The sequence below is a fragment of the Agelaius phoeniceus genome, chromosome 5 (genome assembly GCF_051311805.1).
Source record: "Agelaius phoeniceus isolate bAgePho1 chromosome 5, bAgePho1.hap1, whole genome shotgun sequence".
NCBI classification, from domain to species: domain Eukaryota; kingdom Metazoa; phylum Chordata; class Aves; order Passeriformes; family Icteridae; genus Agelaius; species Agelaius phoeniceus.
In genome coordinates, this window is record NC_135269.1 from 31,524,058 (window position 1) to 31,539,562 (window position 15,505).

Consider the following 15,505-nt stretch of genomic DNA (forward strand, 5'->3'; position numbering starts at 1 on the left):
TAAATCCTGTGAAGAGCTGGGATAACTAGCACTGTTTTCCATATCTTCCCTGTGAAGGAACAGGTTTGCACAAAACTATGACAGGGCCTGTGTGCACCCCCAAGCATTAAGAAATGCAAATAAGGTAGGCCATAGAAGACTAAATGTGGTTTGCAGTTGGCTTTGGAAAGCTACCAGTCAATGTACTAACCAGTCTACGGCTAATCACTTCTCACCCCTGGGAAATCAAAAGTTGGTACTATGTTGGAAACGGGCAAGACTAATAAAAACATGCTTACCTATGGGATACAGACACAAGATATTAATGAGTTTAAACTATTAAATTCTGAACTTCATAGAAAAGTCTTCCCAAACCAAACTGAGAACAGACAGTGTTAGCAGTAATACACTTGAAAATTGCAAACACAAAAGAAAGAGATGAAAAGGGCACTACTTCACTATAGTTGGGATTAAACACAAGGGCAGGTTCAAATAGTCAGATTGGGAAAGGAGAGAAAAGGTGTATGATGCCAGGGTGGTAAAGAAACTTAATTATGCCCAAGAGTGTTATTCACTCTGCACAGTTACCAATAATGCAACTGGATACAGGGCATCCACAAAATTTTTCCTGTCATGACTAATGGTGAACTGTGATAGAGTTCAACACAGAGAAAGACCAGAAGCGTTTTCCATAAGGCTGGTAACTGCTGCGAGAGACTGCTCTTTCACACTTTCCAGGCCTTCTCTGCAGGAGACTAAACTGGTCATCTGTTCTAAGGAGAAAATATGCCATAAAATTTTAATTTCCTGGCCCTATTTAGTTAAATGTGTAGACAGTGAAAGTGATTTGGTTGATCACTGCTAGATGATACACAAACCGCCCTTTCAGTGACTGAGGTCCTTGATTTCTTTTGTTGTTACAGGCTTCCTCCCTTTCACTGCTTACCTATTGCTTTAAAGGAAGAGACTATTTCTATATGCATATACAAGTCTGACAAATTCAGCTCAGTAACAATCATGAAATGCAAAAAAAAACTGACAAAAAGGGAATGAATCCATCAGTATTGTCATGCTGTAAAAGAAAATTATTGACCCATTTTCCTGTATTTGATGCAGAAGCAAAATGATATTAGATTTTTATCTGCAAAATTATATTAGATGTTTATCCAAATATATAGCAAAGTTGGGGATGAGTTCAAAACCTTTCTGTACCTGAACAGAAATCAAGACTTTACAAAAACTTATCATTAATTCCAGGCAAATATTAGACCGACTTTCTAATGAAATCTCTTATTGTACACTCTGATCATGCCTAATCTCCTTTAGGAAATGACCATTGACTGGGTCAGACTATTCTTCCTTCACTTTAATGTTCTTTAAATTTCCACCTGGTATGGCTGTTTCAGGAGATACTAGTTCCATAAACCGCTCTGCATTCCATTTAATTCACACCCAAAATTTAATTCGTATTAACCTTGGGAGCTGCGTTCTCTAAAGAGGACTAAAATTCTGTGGCTACTGCTGTGATGGATTGGCCAGAAGACTCCAAGCAGTAAGTCAAGTCGCTTTTCCACACCCAACACTAATGCATTATTTACACGGGATGATGCAAATTGTAACAGCATGTAAAAAGACCCGCAGGATCACCTTTGAAGAAGCGTTAGGAGGCACTGCTCAACAATTTTTTCTGTGTCTGGAGCAGGTTACAGGAGTTTCTAAGCTCCAGCTGAAATGCTTATCCCAGTGCTTAACTTGCATTCACCGAGTATGGGAAAGCAGCCCCGGAATGGCAATGACAAGCCCAGGGCTGCCACCTCGGCCGTGCGCGCCGCAGCAGCGGCTGCTCCGCTGGGAGCACCGGGCACCGGCTGGGAGCCCCGCCAGCCTCCGAGCCCGCTGCCCTCCCCGCCGCGGGCCGAGCCGGCGCCCGGCGGCGGGTTCAGCCGGGGGGCACCCCCCTTTTCCCCAGCGAGGGTGGGGGGACCCAACCCAAGGACTGGGCTCGGCGCCCGCAGCCCGGCTGACCTCAAATGCCGCGGCGGCGTGCAGCTTCCCTGCACGCTGCCAGAGCCCACTCGGGCAGGGCCGGCGACCCCCGCCCCGCTCCCCGCGGTCGGCTGGGATCGCCTGTCCGGGCACCGCGGACGCCCCGGCACCGGCCGGGAGGAGCCCTCTGCACCCAGCCCCGGGGCCGGTACCCAGCGCCCCCCGCCCCGCATGCCCACACCCCCTCCGCATCCCCGCCCGCCCGCGGCCCCGCTCCCCTCCGGCGCTGGCGAGGGGCAGGCTCGGCTTGTTCCTGCCTCCAACTTGCCCCGAGTTAACTCGGGTTTCCCCCGCCCCGCAGGGTCTGCCTGGGCTCCCGGTCCTCCGGGAGGGCGGGAGGGAGGGGAAAGGCGTGTCCTGCCTGGGCTGCCGCCGCCGCCGCGGTTGGAGGCAGATCGGAGATATAAAAGACCTGGCCGGGGGCCGGCGGTGGCTTCAGTGAGCGCGGACGCTCAGGCCGTGGGGAGGGGGCGCAGCGGGGCGCGCGGAGCGGCGGCGGGACGGGCGGAGGCAGCGCGGGGCTCGCCGTGGGCAACCCCAATGCGTGGACTATCGGCTGCTGCATTATGCTGGAGCTACAGTTCCGCTGAAGGGAGTTTGCACACGGCCGGCTGGGCTGGACTGCAGCGCTGCCGTTCCTTATGAAGAAGGCACAAGTGAGTGCGGCCCGGCGGCGGCGGGGGCACCCACCTGCCCGCGGGCGGGGCTGCCCCGCGGCTCCCGGCGGCGCGGGGCCGGGACCGGGGCTGGGGCGGCGGGCGCGGAGGGGGCGCGGGCCGGGGCAGCCGCCGGGCGGGCAGTGCGCGTCCGCGGGGGCGGCGGCTCCCAGGCTGTCCGAGAGGCGGCGGGGGGGGACCCGCCGGGGGATGGGAGCCGCTGCCGCCGGGGAACGGGTTGGGGGAGCGAGGTGAGGGGGAGAGAAAAAAAAAATACCGCCCGGTCTTGCCCTCGGCGTTCCGCAGCCCGTGGAAAAGTTGCAGCAAACGGCCGGACTAGCGGCCGAGCCTTGGGAGATCTCGGAAGGCACTGGGAAAAATTGCCGTAGTAAATCAGTTGTCTGTGTTTCCCTGACGAGTGCGAGAACATGAAATAATCGGGGGCAGCAGTGCAGTGGCTGCGTTCCCGGTGTCTCCCCGCACGCCGCTCCCGCGTGCGGCGCCGGGCGGGTGCTGTGGGAACCCCGGCATTTCGCCCTTCGTCCTCCCGCATCCCTCCGGGAAGTGCCGCTCAGTGCCGCTGCGGGGGCCCGTGCCATTATCTCTGCAGGTTCTGTAGAGATTTCAGACACTATGCTGTGCGTTTTTTAGAAGGAAGCAAGGGACAGACATGAGTGGAAAATTGTAACAAGAAGTGGCTCAAGGAAACTCTAACGGGAGAAAGTTAAAGGCTGGACTTCGCAAGGTGCCGATAGCCTCAATCCGGGCAGACCCCAGCGAGAGCCAGGACTGCTCCGGGAGAGAACAATGCGTGAACACGCACACCGCTGCCTCTGCGCTGGGGGCTTTTCCCTCCTCCTACATTGCTGCGTTAGAAGCGAGATACTTTATGCCCTCGTCTATTTCTTGGCAATTGCTGGGTCACCTACACACCAGTGAAGACACTTGAGAAGTCACTGGAAAAGATATAAAACATATTTTAAAAAAAGATCTTACCAAAGCATTTTGGGTAGTTAAATAATTTTTCAAGAGACGAGAGGAATTAGAAATACTCACATTCTGAAATATTTAAATCTCACCTGATCGAAGCACTGGAGAATGTACCCATGTTTAAGAACTTAAAACTTGGAGACTTAATTTTTGTGATTCTGAAGTACACTGGGGTTTTATCTTATCAGCTCTGAATTTTAGCAATGTGTATCCATTGCTGTTTTTCACATTAGATTACTATAGATGCCTTGAACAAAGATGTTTGAGACCCTGTATACACAATTCTTTAAATGTACTGAATAGATTATTAATTGTGAAGGGTCTCAAAGTCTGAGAGCCGTGTTTATGTGTTTACGAATGAAGATTTATGAGTGGAAGCAGTGAAGCATTTATTACATTTGAACTGTAAACTTATAAAAATCAACAGACTACTTTTGCAAATTCAGAGCAAAGCAGGAACAATCCATCTCTCCCAGTAAACTGGGAAAGACAGGCAGTCTTGGCATTCAGGACCATATGGCTTGACTCAGGGGCTCACAAGCTGTAGCCTGTGGAACAGCTTCTTGTCATGGTGGTGAAGCATCTGTCAGCCTTCAAGCAGTTATGCTTTCTGCTTTTTGGAGGCACTGACAGACTCCTAGTTCTCCAAAGGGTTGTTTCCTGTATTTTAAGGAGTAGCAAACAAATGTGATACCAAACCATTAATCATTCCAAGGGGATCAGAGCAGGACATACTTCAAGAAGACTTGCCATTAATACCATGAAGGCCCTGGGCAAAGAGAGCGAGCAAGTGAAGTGGGTACAAGGAAGAGAACTTAAGCACATGAGGGCACTTGACACATTACAAAGTAAATCTTAATCTATATGCTCTCTATGGCTACTTCAGTCATTGTCTAGACTGGTAACTGTTGTAATGGAAAGAACAAGATCAGAAAACTGGGAAAAAGGTTAATATTTCTTACAATAAAATATTCTGCAATAGACATAGTACAGAAAGCAAGAACCACACACTCGCTGAGCCTTGCAAACACTTGGTTATGCCCGGATATTGTTTAAAATAAATCAGGGATTTTGATCTTTGAGATGATGTTGCACAGTGATAATATATAAGTAGTGCAGCTGAAGGAGTAGCTGAGTCATACGTCAGTACAACGAAAGTGCTGAAAGAAGAGTCCTGTTGAGTGCTAGACTCAATGTGAGCAAGTTGGTGTGTTTATTTAAATCAATCTTAACCTGAGAAACCACAGGAACTGCAGGAGCACATTCCCCAACAGTGTCAGTCCTAGAAGTGATGTTTATGAAACTCCGTGCTTTGATGGACACATAACCCCCCCTGTTTTAAACATACCAACACCTGGATTTTTCTTTGTAAGTCATGATTTCCTTAAAGAAGTGATTAAGCATTTAGGGTTCAGTCATACAAATCCTTTTTCAATGAGGCTATTTTCATGAATTAATCTTATTGAAGGATTACTTGGATGAGAGGATTTGTAGGCTTAACTACTTAGTAATTAAAACTATTATCAGAAGTGAGTTTATGTCCTTTTGCATGCTAATATGACAACAAATAAAATATCACTGATGTCTGGACAGCCTTTTACAATTTGAATAAAACAGGGTTAGTGATGCCAGTGTGATATGATCTTGCAAATACATGTAGCAGTTTTCTGATTTGCTTGCTCTTTGTGTGATTTGAAGACAACCTAAATAGGATTAAGTTACTAAGAAATATGTTGCAAAGAGGGGTCACCTGTAGGGTAGCTCGGAAGGCTGATAAGGTATCACAGATACATGGTTCAGGCACTTGATCTCCTGCAGTAAGTTAGATGCACATCCTCTTAGAAACCTCAGTATTGAAAGTGTCTTAGATTTCAGCAGAGCTTTCTACCTCTGATCGTGTGCATTATTGTTGGCAGTTAAATTACTATCTTAGGTTGTCCTATCTGTATGTTTGGGTCACTAAAGTGGAAGCCTCTGTAGAAATTATTGTGGATCGGTACCTGGAAAAAGAATTAGTACTTAAATTGGCACTTCTACTCTCCTATCAGCAGGCTAAATCAGAGATGCAAATCAGATACCTGATACCTTGGTGTGAGCTTGATTTTAGGTGAAATAGTGACTTCTGTTCAGTCTTTCTTGCTCATTCTGCAAAAAAATTAGCACTAGGAACTGGAAGATATTTGGAGCTCATGGCAGGTATAGATCTGATGCTCATTAAATAGAAAAAGAGAATTTTCTGTAGCCAGAAAGATGCTGTGCTATTCATATTAGGCAATGGACTAAGGTCTCTGTTCCCCTGGTTTTGACTCTGCTCACGGGGAGCCAGTTTGTAAGTACTGCAGCTGGAAAGAACATCCTGGAATAAAGAGTGGTATGGAGAATAAACAACAGATGACCTTGAAAAATTTAGAGGTGGGGGAGCATTTTCTAAGGACTGTTTAGTGATACTTTTATTGATTTCTTTGCTTTTATTATGCGCCTGCAAGTTTTTATCTCTGTGAACTATTTAGCACGTGGCTTTGTCGTTTAAAGTGAGGCCAGTAACCCAGTCTTCTCCTGACCCAGTTTTGCCATTGCACTGAGATCTGTTTTTTCCCTTTATGCACTGCATGTCAGTCCTTCAGGTACGGCTCTGCAAGCTGACAGTGCTATTCTCCAAGTTTTGTTATGTGATTTAATGGTATGCTGGCTCATGTAATCACCATATTGTATGAAAGTTAAGAGTTGGCAAGATGCAGCCCTTGGCTTCGGATGGGCAATGCTCAGTATGCAGCATGTAAACACAACACCCATTTATTAGAAGCAAAGGAGGGAAAAATCTCCTTACACAATTCCATTTGAGTGTTGTGGGAGCTGACATGAAAACGAAAGTGTTTGTTCTCGCCCTGGTCTTTGGTGTGCCAAACCTGAGATTAGTCAGCCTTTTAAACACACTGTAAAACCACTTGTTTTTTGTTGGTTGTGTTTTTCTCCATGTGTTTGTGGGTAAAGGAGATGGATGAATGTGAGTGGCAAGGGGTAGCGCTTCTCTTTTAGTTGTGTTGTTGGGCCCATGTTTGTATTGCCAACCCAGTCATATGTAAACCTGCAAAACTGACTTTTCGTAAATATTACCGATGCTGAAATAACTGGCTGCAGGGGGCACATGAAACACAGACTTCTTTGCTGGATGGTTTTACTAATTGACAAATGTAAATAGTATCAGACATCTATTAGTATGTGAATGAAAGTATGAGAAAACAAAAATGGTGTTAAGTATTTTATTTTATTAAAGCTGGTAGCATGTGCAGTATCAGACGTCATTGATAGTATGATAATGAAGACATTAATTCTACTGTATGTCTGAATAAAAGCCAGTTTTGGAGGTCAGATTTATGAACACTTTGGATCATATTAGTGTAGAAGATAATTGTCATCTGATTTCCTACACTTATCTAATAACCTCTGGGTGAATGATTGGTTGCTGTTTCTGTTTAAATGAGGTTCAAATTATACAAGGTAGATGAATACAGTAATGATTTTAAATCTCATTAGGAATTTTCTGCTCTATATGTGTTTTTCCATTATTGTTGCTGTGTGGAGCAGAGCTAATTTTTTGTGCAAGGTGAAAATAGCATCAGGTCTAGCATCAGCAAGATACCACTGCAGGTATTGCCTGAAGAAGTCACTTATGGTTCTCACTGCTGTGCAGCCATACTGTGGAGCACACTGTTTTGCAAAGTGGGGAGGTAAATGCTGATTTTCGAGCTATTTCATCACCACTTGAAGCAACAGTAAAGTGAGACCATGTGGTGCAGGCTTGGGGGACTGAGTGCAGGCTCCTCTGTTGCAGGGCCAATTGCCAACTGCTGCTTCACGGTGATCAGTGCTCCTGGAAGGATCTCTCAAGCAGCTCTTCTGAAAGGTCACCTTTCACTTACCTCCCAGCCCTAAACTTTCATTGCTGCTAAAGAACACTTGGTTATTTTTCTTTTTCTTCACTTTTGCTGCAAAACCTACTCAATGGAGAAAATTGAGTTTAGGACCCTCAAGATCATTTTTAGCCCTAGCCACAAGAGCCACCCTTCCTCCCACCTGTATGACAGTCATTCACATGTACTTGTTAATGTCCCAGTGAAGAACTTCTAGGAGTCCAGTTAGGTATTTCAGTCCTCTTCTACCTTCACTGGCTTCTCACTGGTTTTAGGCAGCAGAGCTGGGAAGTCAGAGAGAGGTGTTGTGTCCTGGCAGCCTTGGAGCTGGGCCAGGCAGTGGGCTACACTCTTCAGCTTAGACTGATGCTCTGCAAAGTATGCAGGTTTAGTCTGGGCTGTCACAAAAGGAAGCATGCGTGGTCTACAGCAATTAGCTCTGAGTTTGTGAACAACTTTGATTCAATCCAGACTGAAAAGCTAATCTAGAAAAATTTACGTGAGCATACGCACTAGAGTGAGAGAGACACACGTTCACATATTTTCTTGGGTAGCATCCTAAGTCTCTGGGAAGCTTCTGACTATCTAGTTTATCTTGTTGAAGCTGTTCTGTTGAAGGTTTATTTGTTCAATCTTGAGGGTGGCTTACATATGAGCTAAGAATGTGGGGGAGACTGTATTTCAGACCTCAACTCCTAATTCACAGATTGTGAATCATGCCACCCTCTGAACCTCCATTCAGAAAGATTTAAGCATTTTCAAGTCAGAGTCTGAAAATACCAGTCTGTCTGTCATATCTGTTCTTGTAGCTTGGCCAATCCCACGTGACTGAACCTGGCTTCAATCACCTTAAATGTCTTAGTAACAATAAACCCTTATCCAGTGTCTTATTTAGCAGGCCTTCTGCCTTTCATTTGTTCTGCTGCCATGACCTCCAGGAACATCAGTTTACTGACAATTAAAGCCAAGAATAAATTTAGTCCAATTAGCTCTGTCATCTCTTCTTTAGATATACTTTGAGAAGTTTTTAGAAGCACCCTAAATACAGCTTTAGAGATATGTGAAGAGTATGCAGTGTATTTCCTGTGGACCTAAATTCTGCATTTGCTATGGCTGGAATCTCTGTACTTGATGTAGTCAGGATGACTTGTAGTGATGACCTTCCAGTGTCTTTCCTCCTAAATGAATTACACTGTTTTGTAACTTTTCTCATGAGCTTATGCTTGCTTTGTAGCAGCAGACCAAGGTATGTCTTCCTTTTATGTTTGCAGCATGATACATCATTACTGGATAGATTCTTTGGTCTGTTTAGTAACACATGATCTCTTAATTACTTTTGGAAAAAAGTTATTCTGGCAGTATAAGTCAGACTGTAAAACCAAGTTGTGCATGTCCTGGCAATCTATCTCTGTTTAGAACACAAAATGAACTCTGTGCAAAGCATACAGCAGCTCTTTTTGTAAGACTTGTTCCAGGACAAAAGAATGAGCTTGATGATGTGTATATAACAACATTCTGAAAATGTGGTGTAATACACTGATATAAAAATTTCATTTAAAAGAAATTAATATAATATATTTAAACTTTAATATTATATTAGTGTACAATACTGATATAAAATACTATATAATGTTTGATATTATAAAGTGTCTGTAATGTGGAGGGTTTAAATTGTGTAGGAAAGTTTCTTCCACCATTTCATGTTGGTCCAAAAAAATTCCTGTCTCTTTAGAGAGATTTCATAATTCTATAAAATGGGAGTATGATACCAGGGTGCTGGCTTTTGTGGTCTAACTGAAGTAAGACATTAAGGAGTCAGGCATGATAAATTTAAATTAATAATATGCTGTATATATGCAAAATAATTCACTAAATGAAAAGAAGTGCTTAGAAATTTAGGGAGGTTGAAATTTAAACACGCTAATAGTCTGTTGTAAAAAAGTCCTCAGTTCCAGCCCTCTAATTTCCACCCTTCATTTACTCATTATTAAGTGAACTCAGCAAAATTTGTCTTTTGCATTAAATAGCAAGCAGACAATATTATGCATTATGTCTTTAAGCTGATACAGATCTGAATGTCAGTTCTTCCTGAGATTTGTTTTTCTTTTACTACTTTGAAGCATGCAGGAATAGGAGCATTAGTCAGCCAAATGAATTTAGGAAGCTTGTATAACAGTGCTTGGCACCCTCTTTCGTTTGGATTCAAAAACATGTTCCTGAATAAACAGAGCTTTTCGGTGGTTATTTTAAAAAGGAGGGAAAAAATGTATCTCCAGTATTCATAATTGGTGTCTTTTTCAAGTTACTGTGCTTCAGCAATGTGTGCATTGCATTTCTGTTCTAACAGCAAAAACTACCAGTGCTGTATTTGACACCAGTTTAAATGATTCTGATGGATGTTGCTTTATTTTCTAGGAAATGCAAATTTTTCTTATAAACTGTAAATTTAATTACTGTCACTGAAGGTGCTTTGATCTTCTGTTTTATAATCCCTGACAAAGAATGTGCCCTAGGTTTGCTATGCACTCTCTAAAAATTCTGGCCATAATTGTAGTATGTTCCAAACTGTTTAGATGTATTTCTTCAGTGTTTGTACCATTAATAGTGCAATACTAGCCAGTGTTTCAGGCTACTAAAATCAATGAAAAACTTGCTATTTTTAAAAATTGACTCCAATCTCAAGTCGGATGGTGTTCACAGTACTCCATCCATTTTCTTCTGGATTTTTTTTTCTTATCCTCATAGCTCAAGGCCACATCTGAAAATGTCAGCAAGTTTATCACCTCTTCCCCTCAAGACAGAAAATACCTTCATTTCTTTGTGCGGCTTTCCCACCATCTGCTGTGTTTAAGTTGGTGTCCTCACCTCTGCCAACAGCACTTCTGCACTTCCAGTATCCACAGTACTGAAGGTGTGTCTATCAGCACCTTGTTTGCTCACATACACCTTAAGCTTCATCTCCAGTGTATGTTCTCTATATTTTTTCTGGCATTTTTATTTCCCATTACCTTTTGGGGCCCGCTTCAAATATTAGTCCTCTGAATAACCTGTTGTCACTGTATTTTGTATCATCTGTGGAAACAAAGTGTCTCTTTGGACAGGATTAGAATGAATCCATTGTTCTGTGGAATATATTGGTTTTTTTGTTTTACAACGCTTGCAAGCTATTATTACAGTTAGGAAGAGTCCTCTGAAATACTGCTCTGCCATTTCTAGAAGTGACAATACTTTTTTTCTCTGTAAAGTCAGTAATTTTCTTAATACATTAAGAAATTCTTGCTTTTTTTTGTTTGTTTTCTTTTAATGGTCAGATACTTATTGAGACCAAATGAAATCCTTTTAGAAGTATTTGGTATTGCCTTCCCCTGTGTGTCTCAGCTCTGTTACCTAACCAAGCGAGAAATACCTGATCTGGTGCTTTCATTTTCCTTTTAAAAAGTTCTGGTCTAATAAGCTCTTTAAATAATTGAAGTGAACTTCTATCTTCTCATTCAGTGCATTAAAAAAAAATAAATCTCTTCTCACATGCAGGTTTTAGAGATCAAGTAAACATTTGCCAGTAATGGTCAGATTCTCTACAGTACTGTTGGTCATTTCCCACTGTAACAGAATGTTGTTGACATTTGCAAATGGCCTGAGACATATGTGAAGTTAATCTGCTTTTAGCCTAGTAAAATCTGGTTCATTTCTATTGAAACAAGTCAATTCCATCCAAGAATACTATTTCAGTTACTGTTGAATTAGTACCTGTTCAAAGTGCTATTTGTCAAACGATTATGTTCTTTTTGGATTTATTCACTATGAAGGAGCCATCTTCTTAACATACACATTCCATTACTTATTTCAAAGTAAATAGTGCAATTCCTGTAAAACTGGGAAGATTTTTTTCTCCTGTAAAAATTGATAAGTGTCACTCAAGTAAACTTGCTAAAAATTGTATCCATTATGAAAATGCATAACTAGTCACTGGAACTTTAGAGTACAGACATTGAAAAGTAAATGCTCTGAGGATATTTACACTAATCTTCTCAAAAATGGGTTATATTTTCTGTGAGATTAATTATGGAAGCCAAAGAAATTTCATAATAGGCTAGGCAAATTATGGGTCTTCTTTAATAAGAATGATCCTAGGAAGCATTTGAGAACTAGGTGTAAAAATCATCCAAGAAACCATATTATATTGTGTCAATATTTGTATGAATTTTCTATCAGCACATCTGTAACAAAGATTCTATTGAACCTGTACCAGAATAATTTCACTACTGACAGTTGCCATTCTTTCTAATTCACATGAATACTTTTGAACAAATGTAAAGCTCTGTATCACACTATATGTGATTTACAATTCCATTTTTAATGAGTAACCCCTGTGAAAGTTACCAGTAAAAGTAAGGTAAAATAGCTGTTTTTTCAAAGTATTGTGTTTTGTTGTATTGTTGCAGATGCTGTGAGAATAGCTAATATTTAATCTCAGTTATTTAACTAAATTGATAATACTTTGTTACTGGTGTAAGAGTCACGTTTCATGGGCATTTGTACCTAATAGGCATTTATATTTCTTCAAAATTGTACAGACTTAGGGAGCTTTTTTTCTTAGATTTTTTTTCTGTCCAGTTATGTGTGTATTTCCATAGTGTAAGCTGAATGATTTAACTTCTTTTTGGAATGCTTACCCCACAATTTCTGTGAGTTTTTTGTAAGGAAAGCCACAAGTAGAGCTTCAGGTTTAAGATTAGATATTTACAGTTCTCTCTAGTTAGCATAACTCAAACAAAAACATCAAGATACCATGTAAATGACATTCATATTAATTCTGTAGTCACAACTCTGTGATGATGAAGTTAGCTGGGATTTATCCTGTGTCTCTTAATTGTAAGCTGAGAGCACTTGCATCTTGGTATATATCATAGTAATGTGCTTGTTCTTCCTGGACATATAGCAGAATTGTGGGGAAACACTGGAATACCAGAAACACTTTGATGGAGTTTGTCATTGTTAGTCTATACAAATCCCAATCAAAACCAAAAACAAACAAGACAAGAAGAAAAAAAACAACAAACAAACAAAAAAAAACCCTCTAAACCCACACACAAACCACCAGGATATTAAAAATATAGTTGTGTGAACAGATGTAAAGATAAGGGCAGGATATAAATTGTAAGTTGGGTTAATTTTAACGTAAAGACAAGGTGATTATAACTTCATAGATATAGGTGAACATAGTGGTTTTTAATTTTCTTAAATATATAGTACCTCTTAACACATTAAATCTTAATTCTTGTCTTTAGAATTAATGAATATGTCCAGAGTTAAAAAGAATTTTTCTTACCAGTTTGCCTCTATTGTTGCATTGCTAGCAGATCTTGCTGTATTTAATTTGCTTGGTAGAAGGCAGATGGGAACTCTGTATTAATAGCGTTCAATGAAAGGAATAGAAAAGCCCAGTTCCTGTAAAAGAAATGCATTCAATGCATGAAATATATTTGTGTTTCAAAATGGATGAACAAGGGGAAAGAATGGAAATTACTTATTTAGATTCTTAAAACATAAAGGCCTAATAAAAAACTTACGTAGCCCCACAGTGTATCTCTTTTATCTTAACAGTTTAAGGGGAAAAAAATTAATTAGGACAGAAAGCAAAGTGTAGGAACAAGTCATTAATTTGTAACATGGCGATAACCTAAAAGGTAATGTTCTCTAATTGTCAGTAACCTCATATAGTTCAATCTTGTAATAGGGTTCACAGATTCATGACAACATGTGCAAGCTACATAAATTACTCAGGTTAATTGAAACTAAAAGAGATTCTGAGGAACTTTGTAAAGGTTTAGAGGAGATGGGAGAACAGATGGTGTGATGGCAAGTGGAGTTTGTTGTGTTGAAGAGCAAGGGGGATGCATTTTGGAAGGAATGTTTTGAACTAATTGTAACTGAATTAATAAAGGCCATTTCAATTACTTCTGAAAGCTACTTACAAGCTCTTATTTATGTTCTTGTAGCAATGCTTGGTCAGGAAAATTAATGAAAAATCCCTATATTGTGCCCATAGTAGAACAAATCAGACAGCATGTTGGGATGCAGTAGGAGCAGAAAGAGAAATTTGAAAGTGGAGTGCTTTTATGATAGTGTTCATCAGCCATCCCAAAAAAAGTTCTAGTTTTTCCCATTGAAAAAAAGAGCATAACAGAAATAGGGATCTTAAAATAGGCAAAAGCATTATAAGGGAGCAATTTGCATATGGTGAGAGACTGAAAGTTGATTGCAAGAAACTACTAAATGATATGCAGAAAGTAGTAGAGAGAATGATTGCTGGATGTTACTGATCCTTTCTTGGTATAAGAATAAATAAATATTTAACAGAAGAGGCTAAAACTGGCAATGCTGCCTTAACACCAAATTACCACTCTGGAAAGGTTTTGGACACTAGATATAATATGGCTTGAAATGCAGCTTGATATATGTTAGAACAAGCCCAAGAGGTCACATCCAGAAAGGGGTAGCCCTAGTCTTCTCATCCTTGCACATCTCATCTCCTCCTCCGCTCATTCCTCAGGGATTACTTTTTGTCTCTCAGCTGAATTGGCTAGTCACTGACTTTGAATTTACTGGCTTGCTTAGGGGTCGGGTGAATGTCAGAGGGAGGGAAGCGGCAGAGAAGGAGCCCTCTCTCAGCAGCAGGGAGCTGTTAGATGGCTTCAGACCATCTCATTAGCCTCAACTGAAAAAAAAGGGATTATACACTTAAGTAAGTAAAACGCCGTGGTTATTTCAGTTTACACTCTGTGCATGAAATTTTTCTTATCTTCTAATTCATGCAATTCAGGAGAAATTTTTATATAGGCAATGCATTCTGTAAATCTGAATTATCAGGTTTCTTCAGTTTTCCGTGGGCACCAGACTAATCATGTACTGATCTGACACTTCTTATTTTTCAAATCTTCATTGCCTTAATTGTACAAGTCAGGTTTGGCCTAATTATAAACTCAGTTTCATATACAACCATCTGCCAAAACTACCATCTGTAACAATTCAGCCTTTAGCTTGGAGGAAAGGAAAACACTTTTAAGATATATTGTAGCTGAACTTCAACTACATGGGAAAGTAATGACAGCTGAGATGTTTATACTGAAAGATTGTTCTTTTACCATGTGACTATCAATGGTGAGAAGTCAAAATTTTAAACTTGTTGCACGGCTCTAGCCATTGAAAACCAGTGGAGTTTCCATGCATCATCCCTGAAAGATACTCTTGTACAGCACTTCCGTGTTAGCAGGAAAAAACACTTAAAAGTGTGCCCACTTTTAGAGGTGCATAGGAATTAAAAATATGCTTGAGTTTCTGATGCAGTAATGCAGTTGCTGGATTTTTGTGTTAAAGGAAGCATTTTGATCAGTCTCACCCCATTTTTGCTACCTTAAACTTACATTTTCCTGGAAAAATGTTACACATGAGTTGAAATTCTTAAAATGGCCATTCTGACAATTTGCTTTCTTAAAAAAACCCAGCAACATATGCCCCAGGAAATAATTTCAGACAGAATTTATAGAATTAACAATGGCATGATGCATTTTAGTACATCTTGAAAAAGGAATTTATGCTTGTTTTCTACTGTAAAAATATGCAGTTAGAATAATAATAACAACTTTTTTCATATGCCAATATTTTTGGCATACAAAAATGCTTTTGGTTTAGATCAAAAACCTGAAAAAAATATTGTTGGTTTTTCTTACTAATATACTAATGTAATTACTTTAAGACAAGGCATAATGTGTTTGTAATTCCAGCTTGCTGAGGTAAATGGCTTATTGGCTGCCTAGTGCTTACGTTGTCTTGCAAGCATACTTAAATGTTTTGAAGATTAGTTTCTAATTTGATGTGTCTCTTACCTGATTTGTCTGCAGTCTCACAGGCTTCAAGGCATTT

At 40.8% G+C, this 15,505-nt stretch overlaps 1 protein-coding gene across 1 annotated transcript in view; it reads left to right on the top strand.

Moving 5' to 3' along the window:
- Positions 1–2,210: 2,210 nt before the first annotated feature.
- KITLG (KIT ligand) overlaps positions 2,211–15,505 on the top strand; it is a 56,795-nt gene continuing 43,500 nt past the window's right edge. The window contains exon 1 of the mRNA XM_054631968.2: positions 2,211–2,681. Within this exon, the coding sequence (XP_054487943.1) occupies positions 2,667–2,681 (15 nt within the window). The 5' untranslated portion in view covers positions 2,211–2,666. The remainder of the gene's footprint in view (positions 2,682–15,505) is intronic.